General features: G+C 41.7%; 1 protein-coding gene across 1 annotated transcript in view; it reads right to left on the minus strand.

Moving 5' to 3' along the window:
* The window catches only part of si:dkey-91i10.2 (uncharacterized protein LOC555224 homolog), a 26,046-nt gene extending 9,201 nt beyond the window's left edge, over positions 1-16,845 (minus strand). The window contains exons 1-3 of the mRNA XM_044365600.1: positions 16,734-16,845; positions 8,316-10,051; positions 1,315-1,516 (exon numbers count right to left, since the gene is read on the minus strand). Of these exons, the coding sequence (XP_044221535.1) occupies positions 1,315-1,516; positions 8,316-9,991 (1,878 nt within the window). The 5' untranslated portion in view covers positions 9,992-10,051; positions 16,734-16,845. The remainder of the gene's footprint in view (positions 1-1,314; positions 1,517-8,315; positions 10,052-16,733) is intronic.
* Positions 16,846-17,901: the final 1,056 nt, after the last annotated feature.

Genomic DNA, 17,901 nt, shown 5'->3' on the forward strand with positions numbered 1-17,901 from the left:
AATCGCGGCTTGTGTATATGTGTGTGCGCGTGTGTGTGTGTGTGAGGAGTTTTCATGTACAATGTCATCATGTTCACTGTCATGACATCATTACATAACAAGTTTTGCTTATCTCTCTGATCCCAGCTTGGAGAACTGACAAGAATCCAAATTTCATACTGAGATGCAGCACTAATCGTCTGCCAAGTCTTGTAACAGACTCTAAACACAACAAGGCCACACATCCAAAAATCTGCTCTTATCACAACTTGAAACCACCCAGCCGCGGAGATTAGAGACGTCCCCCAAGTGATAAATCAAAGCATCTCCTGGCATTTTTTTGAGGTAAAGCGAGGACTTCCCCGACACACTGCAGCATTCCGCAGGGACAAACACTCCTCACGTGGTTTTTAAAATCCTTTTAGGGTCTTCAAGCCCCTGGGAGTTGACCCACAGTAGAAAGTTCAAAGGTCATCGCCGTGACACATGACCCCTAACCCCAGAGGCATCACCCACATCCATTCCATGATATTCATGATATTGGGTTTGGATCAATAATTACCTCAAATGCTGACAGTTCTCTGACAACTAACAGCTGCACATGACTGAAGGGTGCAGGAAGGTTTTCATCGCTTTATAACAGAAAACAACATGATGTACAGCTTGCAGCGATCAGGCAACACAAAGAGAATAATTCATGTTGCGACTGCTCATTCCGCTGGATTATCAAATTGCAGCCTTTACTCCTCTTTACGCAGAGGAGGCTCCATTGTGGATTCAAAGCCAAAAATTTTGGAATGCCAGAAGCGAACGCACCTCGACATCTGCTCTCTAAACTACCTAAAGCCTTGTAGTATGCAGGCGAAAAGCGACTCCATGTCAGTCCTTCTGTTCTGTTCTGTTCTGCAGATGCACAGAGCAGCATAATGCTAGCTGCATCTGAGGCTGGTGTCAGGCTGCAGCCAGCCAGCGGAGAGGAGCCATGCAGAGAGCAGGAATGAAGAGCTGAGTTACCAGCAGCCAGCTGCTGAAGGGGGTCTTAATCCTCTTTTTTCTGCATCCTCAGACGTCGAGCTGTTGCTGGAAGACAGAGTGCTGCATGCTCGTTCTTGTCTCAACAAATACCTCTGCATCAGTGTGTGTGAGTGATGTGCATATGTCTGTGTGTGTGTGTGTCGCAGTCCCCTTGCTTGTCCCAGCCATCCTTGAATACCAATAGATCTATGTTATTCTGTGCACTACGAAGCGACAAAGAAAAGCGGCAGGCAAAGACGTGCGCAGACAACACATTTCAGACGTAAAAAAATGAGAAGGAAAATGAAAAAGAATCCTTACGCATTCTCCTGCTTCCTCTCTTCCTCCTTCTCCTCCTCCTGCAGGCGTCTCGTCGCCAGCCTCAGCTCCGCAGGCCGTTGCCGACGTTGCCATGGCAACGGCGGAGGGCTGACAGTCGGTCGAGGGGGCGGTGATGTCACAGCCTCCGTCCCGGTCACCTGACAGCCTGACGGGGGCCTCGGCGGAGATCTCTGCACTGCAGCTGGTGGAGAGAGGAGGAGATGGGGAGAGATGGATGGGGAGCAGGAGGGGGAGAGAAAGGGAAGGACATGGGAAAGAAGAGATGCGAAGGGGAGGAGAGGGAGAGAGAAGGGATGGGAGGTAGAGAGGGAGGAGAAGCGAAAGGGGAGGAGGAGGAGGAGGAGGAGGAGGATGGAAGCAGGATGTGGGAGAGAGGAAGTAAATGAAAGAGGGGAAGTCAAAAGGAGGAAGAGAGAAAAAGAAAATGCAGTGAACGGGAGGGAGAGGAGGGTTGAAATTATAATTCTGGCTGAGCTCTCTTCTGCTTACAGCATCCCTGTCATTCATTCCACCTCATTTCCCCTCTCCACTCACACTTCTACTCTCTACTCCCTGCTGTGTCTTCTTCTATCCCCGCCACCCACCCTCCTCCTCCTCCTCCTCCTCTTCTTTCCCTGTTCACCGACCCCCTAAACACCCAAATCAATGCCTCTCCTCTCTTCTAACTCCTCCACGCTCAACCCCTCCTCAGGAGGAGAGTAATTAGACACATCAGTGGACATTAACACCTGAACCCATGGACCACAGGGACGCTGCCTGCACACACCCTCACACTACAAACGCATCGAGGCATCATACTTTCCCTTCATTCCTTTGTGTGATTACTGAGGGTCCATTGTTGCACCACACAGTCAGCATGTAATCTGAGACAACCCACAAAAGCACACATACATGGACTCAAACCACAAATGCACTTACGCATGCATGGCTATGACAGACACACACAGCAAAACAAAAAACAAAAAAGTATAAGCAAGCGGGGGCGTCCTTGGTGTTGAAGACACCAAGGCTACCGTGAACCACAAAGTCCGGCTGGGGACCTTTGTTACATTTTATTCCCCAACTCTCTTTTATCTCTCTGTCTAACACAAGCACAAAAATGGGAAAAAAAGTTCATAGTAGATCAGTCTCACCATTTTACTTAAAGCTGCACTGATTCATTTTTTGGCCACTTGGAGGCACCCAAACACCACAACCAGCTAAAAAACACACACCTCTGACATATTATCCTCTTAAAAAGTTGCCATGGCGAATATGTTCACAAGCAGTTGCCTATTTACACATCGAGCAGACACAGAGCAACATTATGATTCATTTGGAGTTGTGCTTGTGTCCACCCGATCAATGTCAGCCCCATATTAACTTTTCTTCTAGTTCTGTTTTCTCCTGAGAAAAATATCTGACTCTCAGTAGCTAGTCTCTATCTTTGTCTGTCTGCTGTTTGGTGTGGGGCAGGTCGTGTACAGTGGGTTGATCAGAGCTTGTTTGTTGAGCAAATGTAAACAGTAAATGTGCCATAAATCCAAAAGAATGAGCTAAAAGAAGCTAAAAGCTAATAATTGCCTGTGCATTAATCACTGCAAGAGACCCCTTTAACATTACATGTAGTCATTTAAATTCAGTGTTAATATATGAAATATTGATTAGTGGAGCTTTAAAATAATGCACACGTCTTAAAATCTATTGTATTATATATATCATAACTACCACTTATATGCAGTGTATTGATTTAGTTTTCCAAACATTGGTGAGCTCTATGGTCCAGCAGGCACGAGTGTATAATATAATATCACTGCCATCAAAAAGACCCTGTAACAGCAATTTTAGAGATTATTATATTTTTACTGAAATTAAAGGCACTTGTAGTTCTTTATCAGCTCAGCGTTTTACAGGCCCAAGGGTCAAAGCCCATAATAGTCTCAACTATGTCTGGCTTTCAGTTTGAAAGAAAGGCTGTAAATTCCTGGAATATTGACTTTCTTTTTCAAAGTGGTGCTTGTAACAAGAGAGGGGGATGGCTAGTCCGCAGAGCAAGTCAGGTTAGTGTTGATTACAGCAAGGCCTCTTGTTCTTTATCCAACAGCAGCTATTCATGAAGTTGAGATTTGGTGATATAGACTGTTGAGGTTGAATATAATGTTGCAATATATTGTTCTCTTCATCTTTCTGGTCATGTCCACAATGCACTACCTTGTTTTCATCGGGTTGGGTGCTGTGACATCTTCAAATTGTTTATTTATCTAAAACCCAAAGACATTTATTATAATATAAACAGAGAAAAGCAGCAAATCCTCACATTTGAGAAGCTGCAACCCTTGAATGTTTGCATTTTTGGTAGATAAAAAGATTAAACGATTATTTATGATTATGTTTATAATATAATTTATTATCTACCAATTGAATAATTCTAATAGTTTTAACCTCTGCTATGATATGCAGTTCTCTTTGGCCTGTTATGTATCCTCACATTCCCCTGTGGCTACTCTCATTATTTTAATGGTTTTTATGTAACTGTCTTTTCTAAGCTCTGTCCCTCCTAAACCACTTTCTGGACACGTCATCGAAAATAATTTCTCAACATCCTTCTGACGCTGTGTGGCACTTGTATGCACTTAAGCACACACACATTTTCATACCAAACTACAGCGAACCCTTACAAGCTGCCAGTTTTGCATCCATATTACAGTAATCAACAATGCCAACACTGCAGATAAAAGGTGCCCAAATCATATTGGCGTCAGAGGGGGTGAGGAGGCAGATGTAATTAATACAGTTTTAAGGATGCGGCTCTAAATCGGTTTTCACTTGGACAAGCTGTCATTAAAGGCCTTTCCTTCACAGTATTAGCTGTCACACCTCGGATGATGCATGGGAAGTAATAACCTGCAGCTTAATTTATCAGGAAAGCACTGTATGTGATAGATCACTGCTCAATGCAGCACGATGTGACACTGAAATTAGCCCGTCTGTCATTTTCACTGATACATATATCACTCAATGATTCAATATATTTCTCTATGGGTGTGTGCATCTAATAGAGACCAATAAATAGAAAGTGTTACATACAGTGGACACACGCCTCCCTTTTACACACCATACACCACTGGTGCAGTATAAACTCAATAGCACTGCCTTAGTGCTTCATTCCGTTTCTAGTCTATAAAAATCCTCCCAGGTGTAATAATATGAATATTACTGTAATAATGCAGCCAGAGCTACATTATGCTCTGTATGCAAGTTCGGCTGCATGATACACTTAAACAAAGTGCTTATAGTGAAAGCTTATTGGTGGGAGCCAAATACCTCAGGGTGCAGAGATCACACAGAATATTGTCATGTTAAATTAATAAATCTCCAAGTATTAAGACATCCATAGAGCCTCAGGTCAAATTTAAATCACAGGGGAGCACACAGTGTGTTGGGTGCTTTTTGAACATGAGATGAATCCACTTGGGGAAAACAATTTTGAATGTGAGCTGCTTGAGCAATCAATGCGCTCTATGAGAGGACTGCCGTAGTGCTGAAATGGTCACTGCAAATAGAATATTCTGAGGTTTCTTGGTCAGAGAAAAAACAAGCAATTTGAGGATGTCACCTTGAGCATTTTGCACTATTATATTATGTAGATTAATCATATAATTAACCTTTAGTTGCAGCACTAGACTGCAGCTCTGCACTTTCACACATTGGAGATAGTGTATACTGTATGTACACAAACAGTACTGCCTTCATGCAGCTGAGCTTCAGACATCTATCTCGCAGTGCAGACAAAGGAGCGACAGTCAGCGGAGAGTCCTGACAGGCAGGGAAGGATACCGTCTATCTCCCATCTATCACAGCCTGTAGGGGAGGTGTTTCTATTCTTCAACAGGCCTTATCTAGTAGCTCCTTTGTGTTCAGGGTCTAATATTTACATTGCATGGAAGCCTGGAGCCAAATGGCACCACAGTGCTGTAAAACACACTCTCTTCTTGTTTGTCCTTGATCAGAATGAACCACAGCCTGCATTTATTTAGCCAACAGCTGACAATGAGAGAGAGAAAGAGAGGAGATACATGGAAATAGCAAGTCTGTCAGTCTGTCATACTTCATGCCAGCCTCCCACCCACAGTCTGGTCTGCAGAGCCAACCCTGTTAGCTCCGACAGCTGTTATCACAATAACTGAGATAAATCGATAACACAACAACAACACACACGGGCTTAAACAGATGGACTCGCACACACACCGCACACGACGCTCCGGTACTGCAAAGCACACTCATGAAAGTGTGCTCGCATTCACTTCCCTGATAAATACACACACCTCTGCTGCTGTAAGTTCTTACAGGGCTCAGATGATGAGTGCAAGGTCTAATTTCACCAATAAAGAGATTAACTGGATTTAAAAGGAATATGGTTATTGGTAAAATACTCACGTCTCAATGTAAGTACAATGCAGCATAAGAGCCTTTGTTCTCATTTGTCTACCTGGAGCTGGTTTGTACTCACTGATGGAGTCCAACACAAATGGACTTTCACTACTACACTTGGCAGTGGCGGGAGAAGTATTCAGATTTTTTACATAAGTAATAGCATTGCTATAATATAAAAGTCCCAAATTAAAAGTAAAATCCTGCATAAAAAAAAGAAGTTAAAGCTTGAGCGCAGGACTTTTACATATAAATGAATGTCTGTTAAAGCCCTTGCCAAATGAGTTCACACAATTCTGATTGAGATCACTGCCAGATAAACCTCTCTGTATTTCACAATATACAGAGTTTTTTAAGCTGGTGTCTGGTATGACATTCCCGCCCTGGTGCAAAGGCAGTGATACATTTTACGTCAACCAGCAATGATTGGTTTCCCCTTAGATTTGCCAGGGATATTATGTCATGTTTGGCACTCCGACCCATCCTGACAGGTAGGCGGCCCTCGGGTATTTTCGTCAGATCTCAAGGGATACTGAGTATGCATGGCTGAAAACTGTTATAATTTTCACTGTGGGACTGTTAATATATATCTACACAAAATTTTTATATTTTTTCAGGCAAGAAAGTAACCATTTCAATTTCCTATATTTCGTCACTTTATCCAAATAACGGCTATTTGGATGTTTGTTGGGAGGAACCGCTGGCTGGGTGAGACCAGCCGGTCAGCATACGTCATAATGGCACATGTGGACAGTGTTTTTGTAATTACTCTCACTGCCAGAAGGGGAGACAAAGGTTCCGCACTGCAGGTTTAACTTTAAACTTGCAATAACTGATTTTTATTTTGCCACATGGGAGCAGCGGGAACAAGTTGTGAACATTCATTTACAAACAAGCGGGTAGCTCCTGGCCTCCCGTCCCCTCCAGAAGGTGAGTACATTTTATTTTAATGGTTTTAGGCCTGTTTTTCGCCAGCGGAAATTAGCATTAGTATTATCATTGTTAACCATAGATTGTAAATGCACTGTGCGAACCAAGCTAGCAGCTAGCGCTAGGGTCAGCTCCACGCTCTCATCCAAATATGGTCACTTCTGCTTCTGGCTCCAAAAGTCTAACATGTCGACCGTAAAATCCAAGATGGTGATGGTCAAATCGCTAAACTTGAGGCTTCAAAACGGCAGTTTCACGAACCACTGAATGACGTCATGGTGACTACATCTATATTTTTCACATATCACCTTTTAAGTTGATATGTTGAGCTTGTTAGCAAACAGTTGCTTATTTCCACATCCAGCAGTTACAGAGCAACATTATCAATCATTTGGAGTCGTGTTTCTGTCCACCTGGTGAATGTAAGTCCAATATTCACTCTCTTTTAGCTCTGTTTTTACTCTCTGCCAACTCCTGAGGGAAATATCTGGCTCTTTAGCTGCTAAATGCTCCACTATGTTTAGCTAGTATCTGGGCAGCTGCACTCCAGGCCAGCAGGAGGCAACAAATTGGGTATAATGGTGGCCTTCACTATCAGCAATTTAATGCATTTGTACACTGAGTTTGTGTTTTTGGATGGCAGGAGACACAACATTTCTTACAACTCAAACATGAGTCAAACTTCAGGTTCACAGCGCTTCAAGCTCACCACAAATAGTCTTCTGTGTCAGGTTGGTGCTTCATATGTAAACAAGCTAAAGCTATCCATTTTACAGTGCCAAGTGACTAGCTTAGTCGTTAAGCTTTTGTTTGTACTTGTTGCTAAATAGACCCTACAGGATTACCGATGCATTAATATGGCATCATTTTAATGTTGTAGCAGGTGGAGATGGAGCTAATTTTTACAACTCGATATAGTTGGATAAAATGCATTGTTTTTTTATAAGATCATCCTATTTTGTGTGTAAAATCCTGATTTTAAGTAGAATAGAATAATAAAAAGTACAATATCTTGGTCTGAAATGTGGTGGAGTAGAAGTATAAAATAGCATCTACTGTACAGTAATGGAAATACTCTGGAAACATAGCTCACAATTGTACTGTACAGCTTGATTTGTGTGGGTGTTGACATTTGCACTTGTGTGTAAAAATGAGTGTGCATGGTTTCCAAGTCTTGTGGGTCAAGTCTCAAGTCTACAGCTCTGGTGTGGATGCTACACAACAAATCGATGACAAATGATCCCCACTGAATTAAACTAGAGCTGCTTTCACAATAGCAGCTGATTTTCTGTTAACGGAGCACTTTTAAACGTATTCAGCCAACCAGAGTAGGGAACTGAAATTGCATCTGTAGTTGTATATATTTGGCAAATTGAATAATAAACACACACACACACACACACTCACACACACACAATAATCAATGGTGGAAAGTACCCGCGTGCACATATTTAAGTATAGTATTAGAATACAATTTGAGGCACTTTATTTTAGCTTTTCCAAGGAATGGTACTTCTACTCCCATGATAAAAATATGATATAATGAGTGCTTTTACTTTTCATTCTCAAGTAAAAGTGAAATTTACAATAGTAAACACATATACCCCACTCCTCAATGACCTCCTGCCTCCCAGACTAACCTCTTCTTGATGAGGTCAAGTGCAGAGCCAATGAGGCCATCCTTCATCTTATAAATCTTGGCTCCGTAGCTGGACAAGTCCGTCCCCTCCAGAAGGAGAGCTGGGCAGCAGCTGGAGGGACGTTCCCAGTTCTCCCTGCTGGGCGGGAAGGGAACTGACCCAGCTGGTTCCAGACTGCTCCTCCTGCGCCTGCTGCTACCTTCTTCTACCCCTGCAGCGGGGGCTTTCTCCTGGGTTGAGCTGGCCAGGGGCTGCAGTGGGGGACGTGGAGAGGGGCCTGTGCGGATTGGAGAGTATGTGCTGGTAACGGAGGTGGTGGAGGAGGAGGAGGCGGTGGCTGCAGTGCTGTTACTGCTCACAGTGTTACAGGGGGGTTTGGTCGGCAGGCCTTCGTCACTGCTGCCTGTCCTTTCATCTGTGCTCTTGTCTCCCTCCGCCTCCTCCGAGTCTCCTCTCTGCTCTTTGTCTCCTCCACTAGAGACCAGCTGAGGGCCAGTCCAATCAGAAGGTAACTTGTCTGATGCTCCTGTGTCTTGTGGCAGGTGTGTCTGAGGTTTTCCAGATACCACAGAACCTGCTGTGGACTCCTGGTTCTGTTCCTCCCCCTTCTGCCTCATCCTCTTAAACTCTTCGAAGGTGGGGATATATAGGCGTCCTACAGGAGGTCTGTGGCATTCGGATGAAGAATCTGGTCCACTCCTGTTACCAGCAATGTTGTCTGTTGTGTAGGATGTTTTAACCACTTTCGGGCTGGATGGGGAGCTGTGGAGAGCCAGGTTGGGGCTGCTGTTCTGCCGCCTTAGCTGCAGGCGCCTCAAGACCTCCTGCTTAATCTCCTCAGGGCAGCTGATGCGCATTGTGCACAGTGGCCTGGTTCCAGCACCTGTTGAATTCACATGAGGCACCCCTTCCCGTTCGATAGGTGCAGTACCAGGGGTCACCTGAGGCCTCAATGGGAGGGTCTTCACAGGTTCTACTGCTGACCTTGCACTCTGAAGGCGGAGTTTGTCCCTCAAGCCCTTCCTTGCATCCCATTCATCGACACCACCAGGGAATAGCAACTGAGGGAAGAGTGGTAGATCCTTCCTGGGGAGCCCATGTCGAGGGTAGAATGCCAGGCTCTCTGTGTTAGGCACCAGTCCATGGGCCCCCACCAAAGATCCATCTGGAGGTCCATCATACCAGTGGCTAGTGGAGGTGTAGCGCAAAATAAACTCACTGTCCACACGCCTGTAAGGGGCAGCACTGAATGTGTACAGGCCTGAATCAGACACAGTGTTCCAGTTCAGGTTCTCCATACTCCTGTAAGGCCGGCTGCTGTTGCTTCCTGTTTGGATGCAAGAGCCCGGAGCGAGCCCCTGTCCTGGCACCATCCCTGGAGGGCCCTGCCTGCCAGAGCAGTGCCTTAGCCCCAGGTTAGTGAGCAGAGTGCTGCTGTTACACCTGGCCATGACTGGGAATGGAGGCCCCTGAAGGCCAGGGTGGTGGGGGGCGCTGGGTCTGTGGCGGGGGAAGGATGACAAGGGGTCGGGGGACAGGGGGAGGTTGGTGATGCAGGGCTCCATGTCTATGATGAGGTCGAGGGAGGAGGTACAGCCAGCAGGTGAGCCGGCAGAGGCTGCGGCGGAGGAGGTGGAGGGGTAGTCACATGGCGGTGGAGGCTTTACGTCTGGCATGGTTGCGGGCTCAGCGAACCGCCCTCAGACACACAGTCAGCAGGTACGCAGATCTGCAGCCTGCAGGGATGAAGATAAGATCAGAGATAAAGAATCAACACACACATCCTCATACACAACAGCTGAGTCTGTCTTATACTCTGTCAGACCTGCTGTTAGTATCAGTATGTGCAGAGAAAACTGTTGAAGTTGTGACTATGTCTGCAACAACATCACTATAAACTATTCAAACTATTGATATGAATCTTGCAAGTTTCTGCAAATTTACTACAAATCACATATACTTTATTATTACAGATAAGCATCTTGCAAACCATACTGTTTTTGTGACATATTGGATATTTATGTGTATCTGCCCACTCAATTGTGACATTATTTTATGCATATGATATTGATTTTCTATCTTTACAGATACCATACAGATGTTGTTGATTTTGTTAAAATATGTTGAATTGTAATTTTATGATGACGATTGAGCTAAGCTAACTAACGCTAACGTCAGCTGTCACTTGTTGCCATAGTAACAGTAAACAATCACATGGGATGTGGGAGTGGAGAATCAAGCGTCATTGTAAATATAGTTAAGATACATTGTATTTAGCACAGGGAGTGGGATTTTAGTAGTTAGTAAACTGTTAGAAAAGAGCTTAATTTGTTATACCATTTAATTTATTGTAATCTCTGGGTTCATATATTGTTTTCTATAAAATATACTGGTCATAAGAATTGTAGATCAATGAATGAGTTTTATTTTTATACAATACTGTGATTGTTACCCTATTTTGTACATTGTTCAAAGCCAGATCAGTTGGCAGTTACACCTAGTAAAGAGTAAAGCTACTGAAGACCAGCAAAATCACTGTTTGTTTTCATTTATTCTTTCAGAATAAGACCATCCATCTTTTTAAAAAAAAAAAAAAAAAAAAATCATGCTGAGTCCAGTGTGATTCGTGGGTGCAACATTTTATTTAGTACTTTTATTTAGTACTACTTCACCATCAGGCAGCCATTAGTTCACATTAATTTCCGCACAGCATATTAATGATGTGAATGTGGGCTGTGAAATATGTCAGAGCAAACACTAAGTCTGCACTCATTTTTGTGGTATGATTTATTTATGAACTGCATTCCTTCACAACAATAATGTAATCTTGACAAAATGAATGCAGACTTGATGTTCACTGTGATTGATTAAACAACTCTGTGTGCATTTTCATACAGTATACAACTGAATGGAAACCAATGTCTGCCTAGAATGGTAGAAGAAATACATAATAAACTCTTAAACTGCAAAAATGTGAAGCGTACCAATGTTGAGGAGCTAAAACTTGCAAAAACACTGGTATGGTCCCCTTTAAATTACTTTAAAATAGATCACATTTAGAAAAACATCTTCCACACTGTATGATTACATTGCATGTATTGCAAGATGCAATATTTCTATGCCTGAATCAGTGGACCAAGTGGAAACATTCTGGATTTGTTCACCCATCATTTCATGCGCATTTTCCCTAAATTATATGTAGATATATTTGGTATCTTGGGAAACTTAACTTTCTAGAATATGAAATATGATCTGTGGATTTGACTGGCTGCACAACTTGGGTTTATACCTACTAGTGGGTCCAGAATAGTTAATAATAGATGTTAAAAGTGAATTAAAGTGCATCTGATCCTGATTCCCGAAAGTCAGAGACTATAAAGCTGAGGGTACTAATGTCTTGTAAGGCAGTTATTTAATATTATCATTTACTGACTTTCTGCAAAATCATCATATCAAGACAAACAAAACAATATGGGTTTTTTTGTCAGATGAAATGCAAATATTTGGCACAAAGTTCACTGCACTGATACACATCAATATAAAAAATATTCTTATTCATATTGTGATACTGATTTCAACTACATCACTAAGACAAACAGACTAGACTCCTCACTAGTCCATGTTAAACTTAGCCTATATTCAGTGAACCTCTACTAATGTTACTGAATCCACAGTTGAGACTTCACACTATCATTTTTGTCCATGTGACAGATATTTGTCAGAGGTCTTCAGAGACGTGGACGACAACACAGTCCACACACATATTGGAATATTGTATAACCGCAGCTCTGGACATGGAGACACTGCCTCTGAAGCGTGGTCCCTTCACAAGAATAATCACATTCTTTTTATATAAATGGCTCCCCGTCTACTCCCTCCGGCTTTTTCTTTTTTTCCTTCTCTGCAGCTCGAATAATAATAGAGGGATTATTGCCCTGCTTGTCAGGCTATTAAAACATGAGATTGAGAGACAGATACAGAGAGACAGACAGGACAGGAGGGAGGAAAAACCAGAGGGAGCTGGTAAAAGAGACAAAGATGAGACGGGGAGAAAGGAAATGAGTGTGACGCTAAGAGAAAGCGCTAAGCTGAGGGGACAGTAATGAAGATAACTGCTTGGCTGGCTGCTGGCAGCCCGCTCTGCTCTTCCCTTCTGACTAATCAGACAGCAGTTGTAGATTAGCTAGCAGAGCAGGGAAGACAGTACTGGGTGTACTGCAGCTCTTTCTTTCTCCATGTAATGAGTACAAATAGCATGTCGAGCGCCCAACCCAAACGCCCATCATCCATGTCTCATATTCTGTCTACATCACAGTCAGCAGTGCGGGCTTACGGCTGTGATTATGACTGATTATGAAACAGGGTCTCAGAGGGGGTCATCCCTGATGCATTAGGTGAATAATAAAACCCAAATCATCTTTAGTCTCAAACACTCCCTGATGCCACAGCACGAACAGGCCGACACGCATCTCTGCAGCCTTGCAGTAATGGATAAATCTCCATTCCTCACATGCTAGAGGTAAGCAAGGCCACAACCAGAGTTAATCAGTAACCTCCAACATAACAAGTACAGGCGCTTTTCTTTCAAATCTCATTTGTTAGCTGTTTATTGAATGAATGGTGCTCCAAAACAAGAACCAAGGACATTAATCTTTCCGTCTAAAGTGAATCTTTTCAACACAGAGAACTCAGTGGAAGTAAATGGAAGTCATTCACAAGAACACTGGCGGCTTTTCCTCTGTTTTATAAGCAACATTCTTAAAGGATAAGAATGATAATATTTTATATTTTTCTGATTGTCAACAAAGACACAAAGCAACAACCACTAAGTACGGTTTGTGTATCCATCTATATATCTTATTCCTCTGTGCCGTGGACCTCTGTTGTTGTCAGAAAACTATTAAAAACACGTCAATGAGTCACACTGTTGCACTGGGTGACATGTTCTTTCATCACCATGAACACACACACACACACTTGTTTATTTTGACTCAATCTCACACTGTCCTGCGGGCAGAAATGTGTCACTAAATGTGTGTTCATCCACAGCTGAAAATAGTCCCCAACAAATGCACTATTTTTTTTCCTGTTTACAGTAAGTAACGTTCACTAAAAACTACAGTTGTAACTGTTTCAGGGAATTACTGAGCCTTTTTTTTTTTTTTTAGAAAAATGAAACTATATATTTGTGATTGGTGTTTACAGATTTACATCTTAAGAAGAAAGTGCCACAAACAGTGTAGAGAAGAGACACAAGAGAGAATGATTTGTATGGCTCATATTTTTTTCCTCCTGATCTATAATATTTTGATATCATGGACTATATCTCTTTGCCTTGTATCTGTTGTATGATTTCATTAATATGATTTCAATGTATGATGGTACATATGATTATGTTACATCACAAAGTCCACACATATTTTTGATGCAGTCAGTTTTTGGGAAAATCCAAGAAGAAACTGTTTATGGGGTCAGTGTTTGGTTAAATGGTAGTGAATGAAATATCTTCAAGGTAATTCAAGACATTTATGCAACAATCATATAAAAATCCAATATTACTAAAAAAAAAACCCATTTCTACTCATTGATTTACAACACTGCCCATGATGGTCTAATACAACCAGAGATAATAAAGGCACAGCCAGCACAGTATACATGGTAAGGTTGTTCTGGCTGATAGTGGTTGTATAATGCTTCTCTTTTTTCATCTCTAGGAGCATCTTCAGGTTACTGCATGTGAAGGTGAGCGCTCGGCCTTTGCATTCCTGTAAAGCTTATTCCGTTTGGCAGACACAAATATGCATGGTGCACAGCTTTGATTGGAGAAAAAGTGCTGATATTTGGGATTTTGGTTTTAATTAGCATAAGCATGTGTGTCTGAATAGCAGGCAGCATGCTGCTCAGCATGTCTGTGCCTCTCTCTCTCTCTCTGCCTTTCTCTGGTTGAATTACTGCCAGTATAAAGGCTCTCTGGAGGTCCACACTCTCTGTGCTCCCTCTGTCACCAGAGCTAACAGGAATAACTCATCCCTACCAGCAGGACAGTAAATCAGCCACCATGTCCCAGCATGCACGGGGGCTGGTTTCTCTAGATATGATGGCAGAGTGTATGAAGAGGACAGCATCAAAATGAGGAAATAAATCATTTATGTGATCGGACTCGCTGTCAGAGTGTCTACATTATTTAACACACTGAAAAAAAATCTCTGTCTCAACAAGTCAGGTTGTATTGTTGAGTCTTAAAATCTTAAATTATATGGCCAGAAGTGTGTGGACACTTCTGCTTTGTGTACTTCTGGTCTGAGGCTGTTTTTCATGGTTTGGGCCTCTTACTTCCAATGAAAGAGAATGTTGATGCTGCAGCATTCAATGATATTTTAGACAATAGTGTTCTTCCAACTTTGTGGCAACAGTTTGTGTTTGACCATTTCCTGTTTCAACATAGCAATACTTCCATGCAAAAAAAAAAAAAAAACAGCTCCATAAAGAAATGTTTTTTTTCCCAGTTTAGTGTTGAAGAACTTGCCCGGCCTGCACAGAGCCCTGACCTCAACTCAAACATCTTTGGAATGAAATATAGTGCTGACTGTGAGCCAGGCCTTACCGCCCAACATCTGTGTTAGACCTCACTAATGCGCTTGTGGCTGAATGGGAGCAAATCCGTGTAACCAGATTCCAAAATCTGGTGTAAAGCCTGAAACCAGAAAAGTGGAGGCTGTTATAGCAGCAGATTAATGTCCAGGCTGAGATTATTTAACCTCCTCCTAGTACAAATCCATTCCAAGAAGTTTCTATCATTTTTCTTGATTAGAGCACAGCAATTTACCTCTTGTATCAAGACAGTGACGCTTTAAAAAAAACTGCACTTGGAGCTTTTTGGAAAGATGATAATGTTAGAATACTTAGAATACTTGTTAGAATAATTGTTGTTGCATTGTACAAGTTCTTTTGATACAACTCACATAAAAATGTTAACATGTGGGGGGTTTTTTTCCAAAGAAGTTCCATCGGCTCACAAAAAACATGAAGCATTTAAATTGCATACCCGTGGCAGCACAAACATGTTAAAACATTTCTTTTGCTTTTCTTATGACAACAAAATGATCTTGTTAAAAGCAGTTTTGGCACCAGATGAGCCTGATTTAATCAGTTCTATGTGATTATTTTTAGTAGTAAGTAATATAGACTTTAATGAGTATAAAAGAATAAAAAGTCCCCCATTGAAACACAACTAGTGGTCAAAATGTTGTCCATGTAGAGAATAAAGAATAAAAAAGAAAGGATGTGCCAGCTGATGAATGCCTTATAGGACAGTCGTTTCCAACCTTGGGGTCAGTACCCCAAAAAGGGGCCCCAAGATGAATCTGAGGGGTCACAAGTTGATTAAAGGAATAAGGAAGAAAAACAAATCCGTTTAAGGAGATAATGTTTATTTTTGTCTGACTTTTTGTGTTTCTTTTGAAATACTGGATACTTCCACCTCTCGAGGCTTCTAAAAACCAGAGAAGAAAAAACATCACTCTCTGGCTGAACTACTTACAACTCAGAGCCTCCACACCAAGGCCATAAACTGCAAGAAGACCTCGCTTCATTTTTAGGGGCCACAAGCCAAAAATGTCAATAATCTCTTGTATAGTGGAACAAAATTCATGCTCTCCAGATCCAAAGATATAGACTACAATAATATACATATTTCCACTCTGACTGTGTGGAATAGTGAGACATATGATGAGAAATTTACATTTAATCATCACATGAATACCTTGTTGGTAAACTGCGACAGAAGCACGATGCCCGCGATTGCTTTCATGAACATTTTCTCTTTTATTTATCGACTCTGTCGTTATTTTGTTTCTATTATTCCACAGAACTGTTAACAAATGATCAGGCTTTTTGTCCACTTTACGGCTCTATGAGAGGAGAGAAGTAGAACCAAAGTGGCGTTAATGATGCTGCATTGATCCTAATGAAGCAGTTTGATCTGTCATCTTTTGTTCTTTTATCTAAATGTCAGCTTTTCTGTGTAATTTCAAAGATCCTATTCCCTGAGCACTTTGAATCACATGATAAAAGCATCTCATTGTAACAAGAGAATGATTTAGGTCAAATATATCTGATTTAGCAGAAACAGTTTGTGGCATAGAACATCAGAAGCTCCTGCTGTACATAGAGGATCACTTTATGTATATATGCATACTATTAACGTGTAGTTCTGGCTCTGTGTGTGCACATCAGCGTGTCACCAGTGAATCAGTGTGTGTTTATTTTGCTATCGGCTCATCTCTCCTTTCTGACTGAGCAGAGGTTATCTAACAACAGCATCATGTTCCAGGGATCAGGTTTGGAATCAAATCCTCCTGTTGTAGCCAGCAGTTCCTGCAGCTGCTGGCAGCGCGCTGTCTGATCTTCTAAACTTACCCCATTTTAATTTAGCCTCTACGCTGCTTCTCTCCTCCTACAGGTCATTGGCTCAGATCCCAAAGTGCCCCGGCTTCCTCTTCTTCAGTCTCCCCTTCAGTGCAGCGATCTGTCTGGAGCCTCCGCCGAGCCAGACAGACGTGGCCCCGAGCTACAAGTAAAGAGAGAGGAAAAAGAAGAAGAAGAAGAAGAAAAAAAAGCAAATCAATCAATGACCTGCGTTTTCTAAACACAATAACAAACTGAGAGGATTGAGAGGATCGCTGTGCCAAGTGCTGCTGCTTTTAACTCAGCTAGACATGAAGAGAGACAGAGCAACAGAGACTGGAGGCTTGAATAGCAGATGTATCCTGATACTGTAAAACAAAACCGTGTCCTCATTTTGCAAATTGAATTAGATGTTGAGTCAATTACATAATTAGTGTTTCTCTGTCAGGAGAGAGTAGCAGATTACACACATCAAGCCAAAAGCTTGCATATGTTTGTGTTTTCAATCAGTCACAAGTTTCTGAGGTTCCTGGGAAACAGCCTGAGGATGACTATGCTGAATGTTATATTTCCGAGCAACAGTAAAGATTTCCATCAACAATAGTTTAATTATTATGTTTCGTCAACAGCTCTAGGTACGAGAAGAAACAAATACTCAGCAACCACAACTGCAATCACCCCTTTAAAATGAAATGAAATGAATTAGAATATTAATAAAAGGTAAATACATAACTGATTGTCAAATAAAGTAAAATATTACATTAAATTTAATTATTTTTGCACCTGTATGTTGTTCCTCTAAAATAAAATTAAAAATATTGTAAACAAATAGATTTATTTACAATAAAAAAATCTAATAAAATATGTAAACAGCCCTCATCATAAATTTCTCATATTCTAAATAAGACAAACTAAGAAAGAAAAATAAGAAACTCGTGGATTAACTGACATCAACATATTAAAACTCAAGTTGCATTTCAGATATTAAAGCAAAGAACAAACACATAATGAGATAAACAATGCAAATTCCAGGCATAACTACACAGCAGACATGAATGTAATGTAGGACAACAGGCTGAAAACAAAAGAGACTGAACTGTGCATCACTGCAGCAGCAGCTCACATCAAAGACACAACGCTGCTCTGCTGTTGTTGTTGTTGATCAGTTCACAAAAAAAAA

This window comes from Thunnus albacares, chromosome 11 (assembly GCF_914725855.1).
Source record: "Thunnus albacares chromosome 11, fThuAlb1.1, whole genome shotgun sequence".
Classification (NCBI taxonomy): Eukaryota; Metazoa; Chordata; class Actinopteri; order Scombriformes; family Scombridae; genus Thunnus; species Thunnus albacares.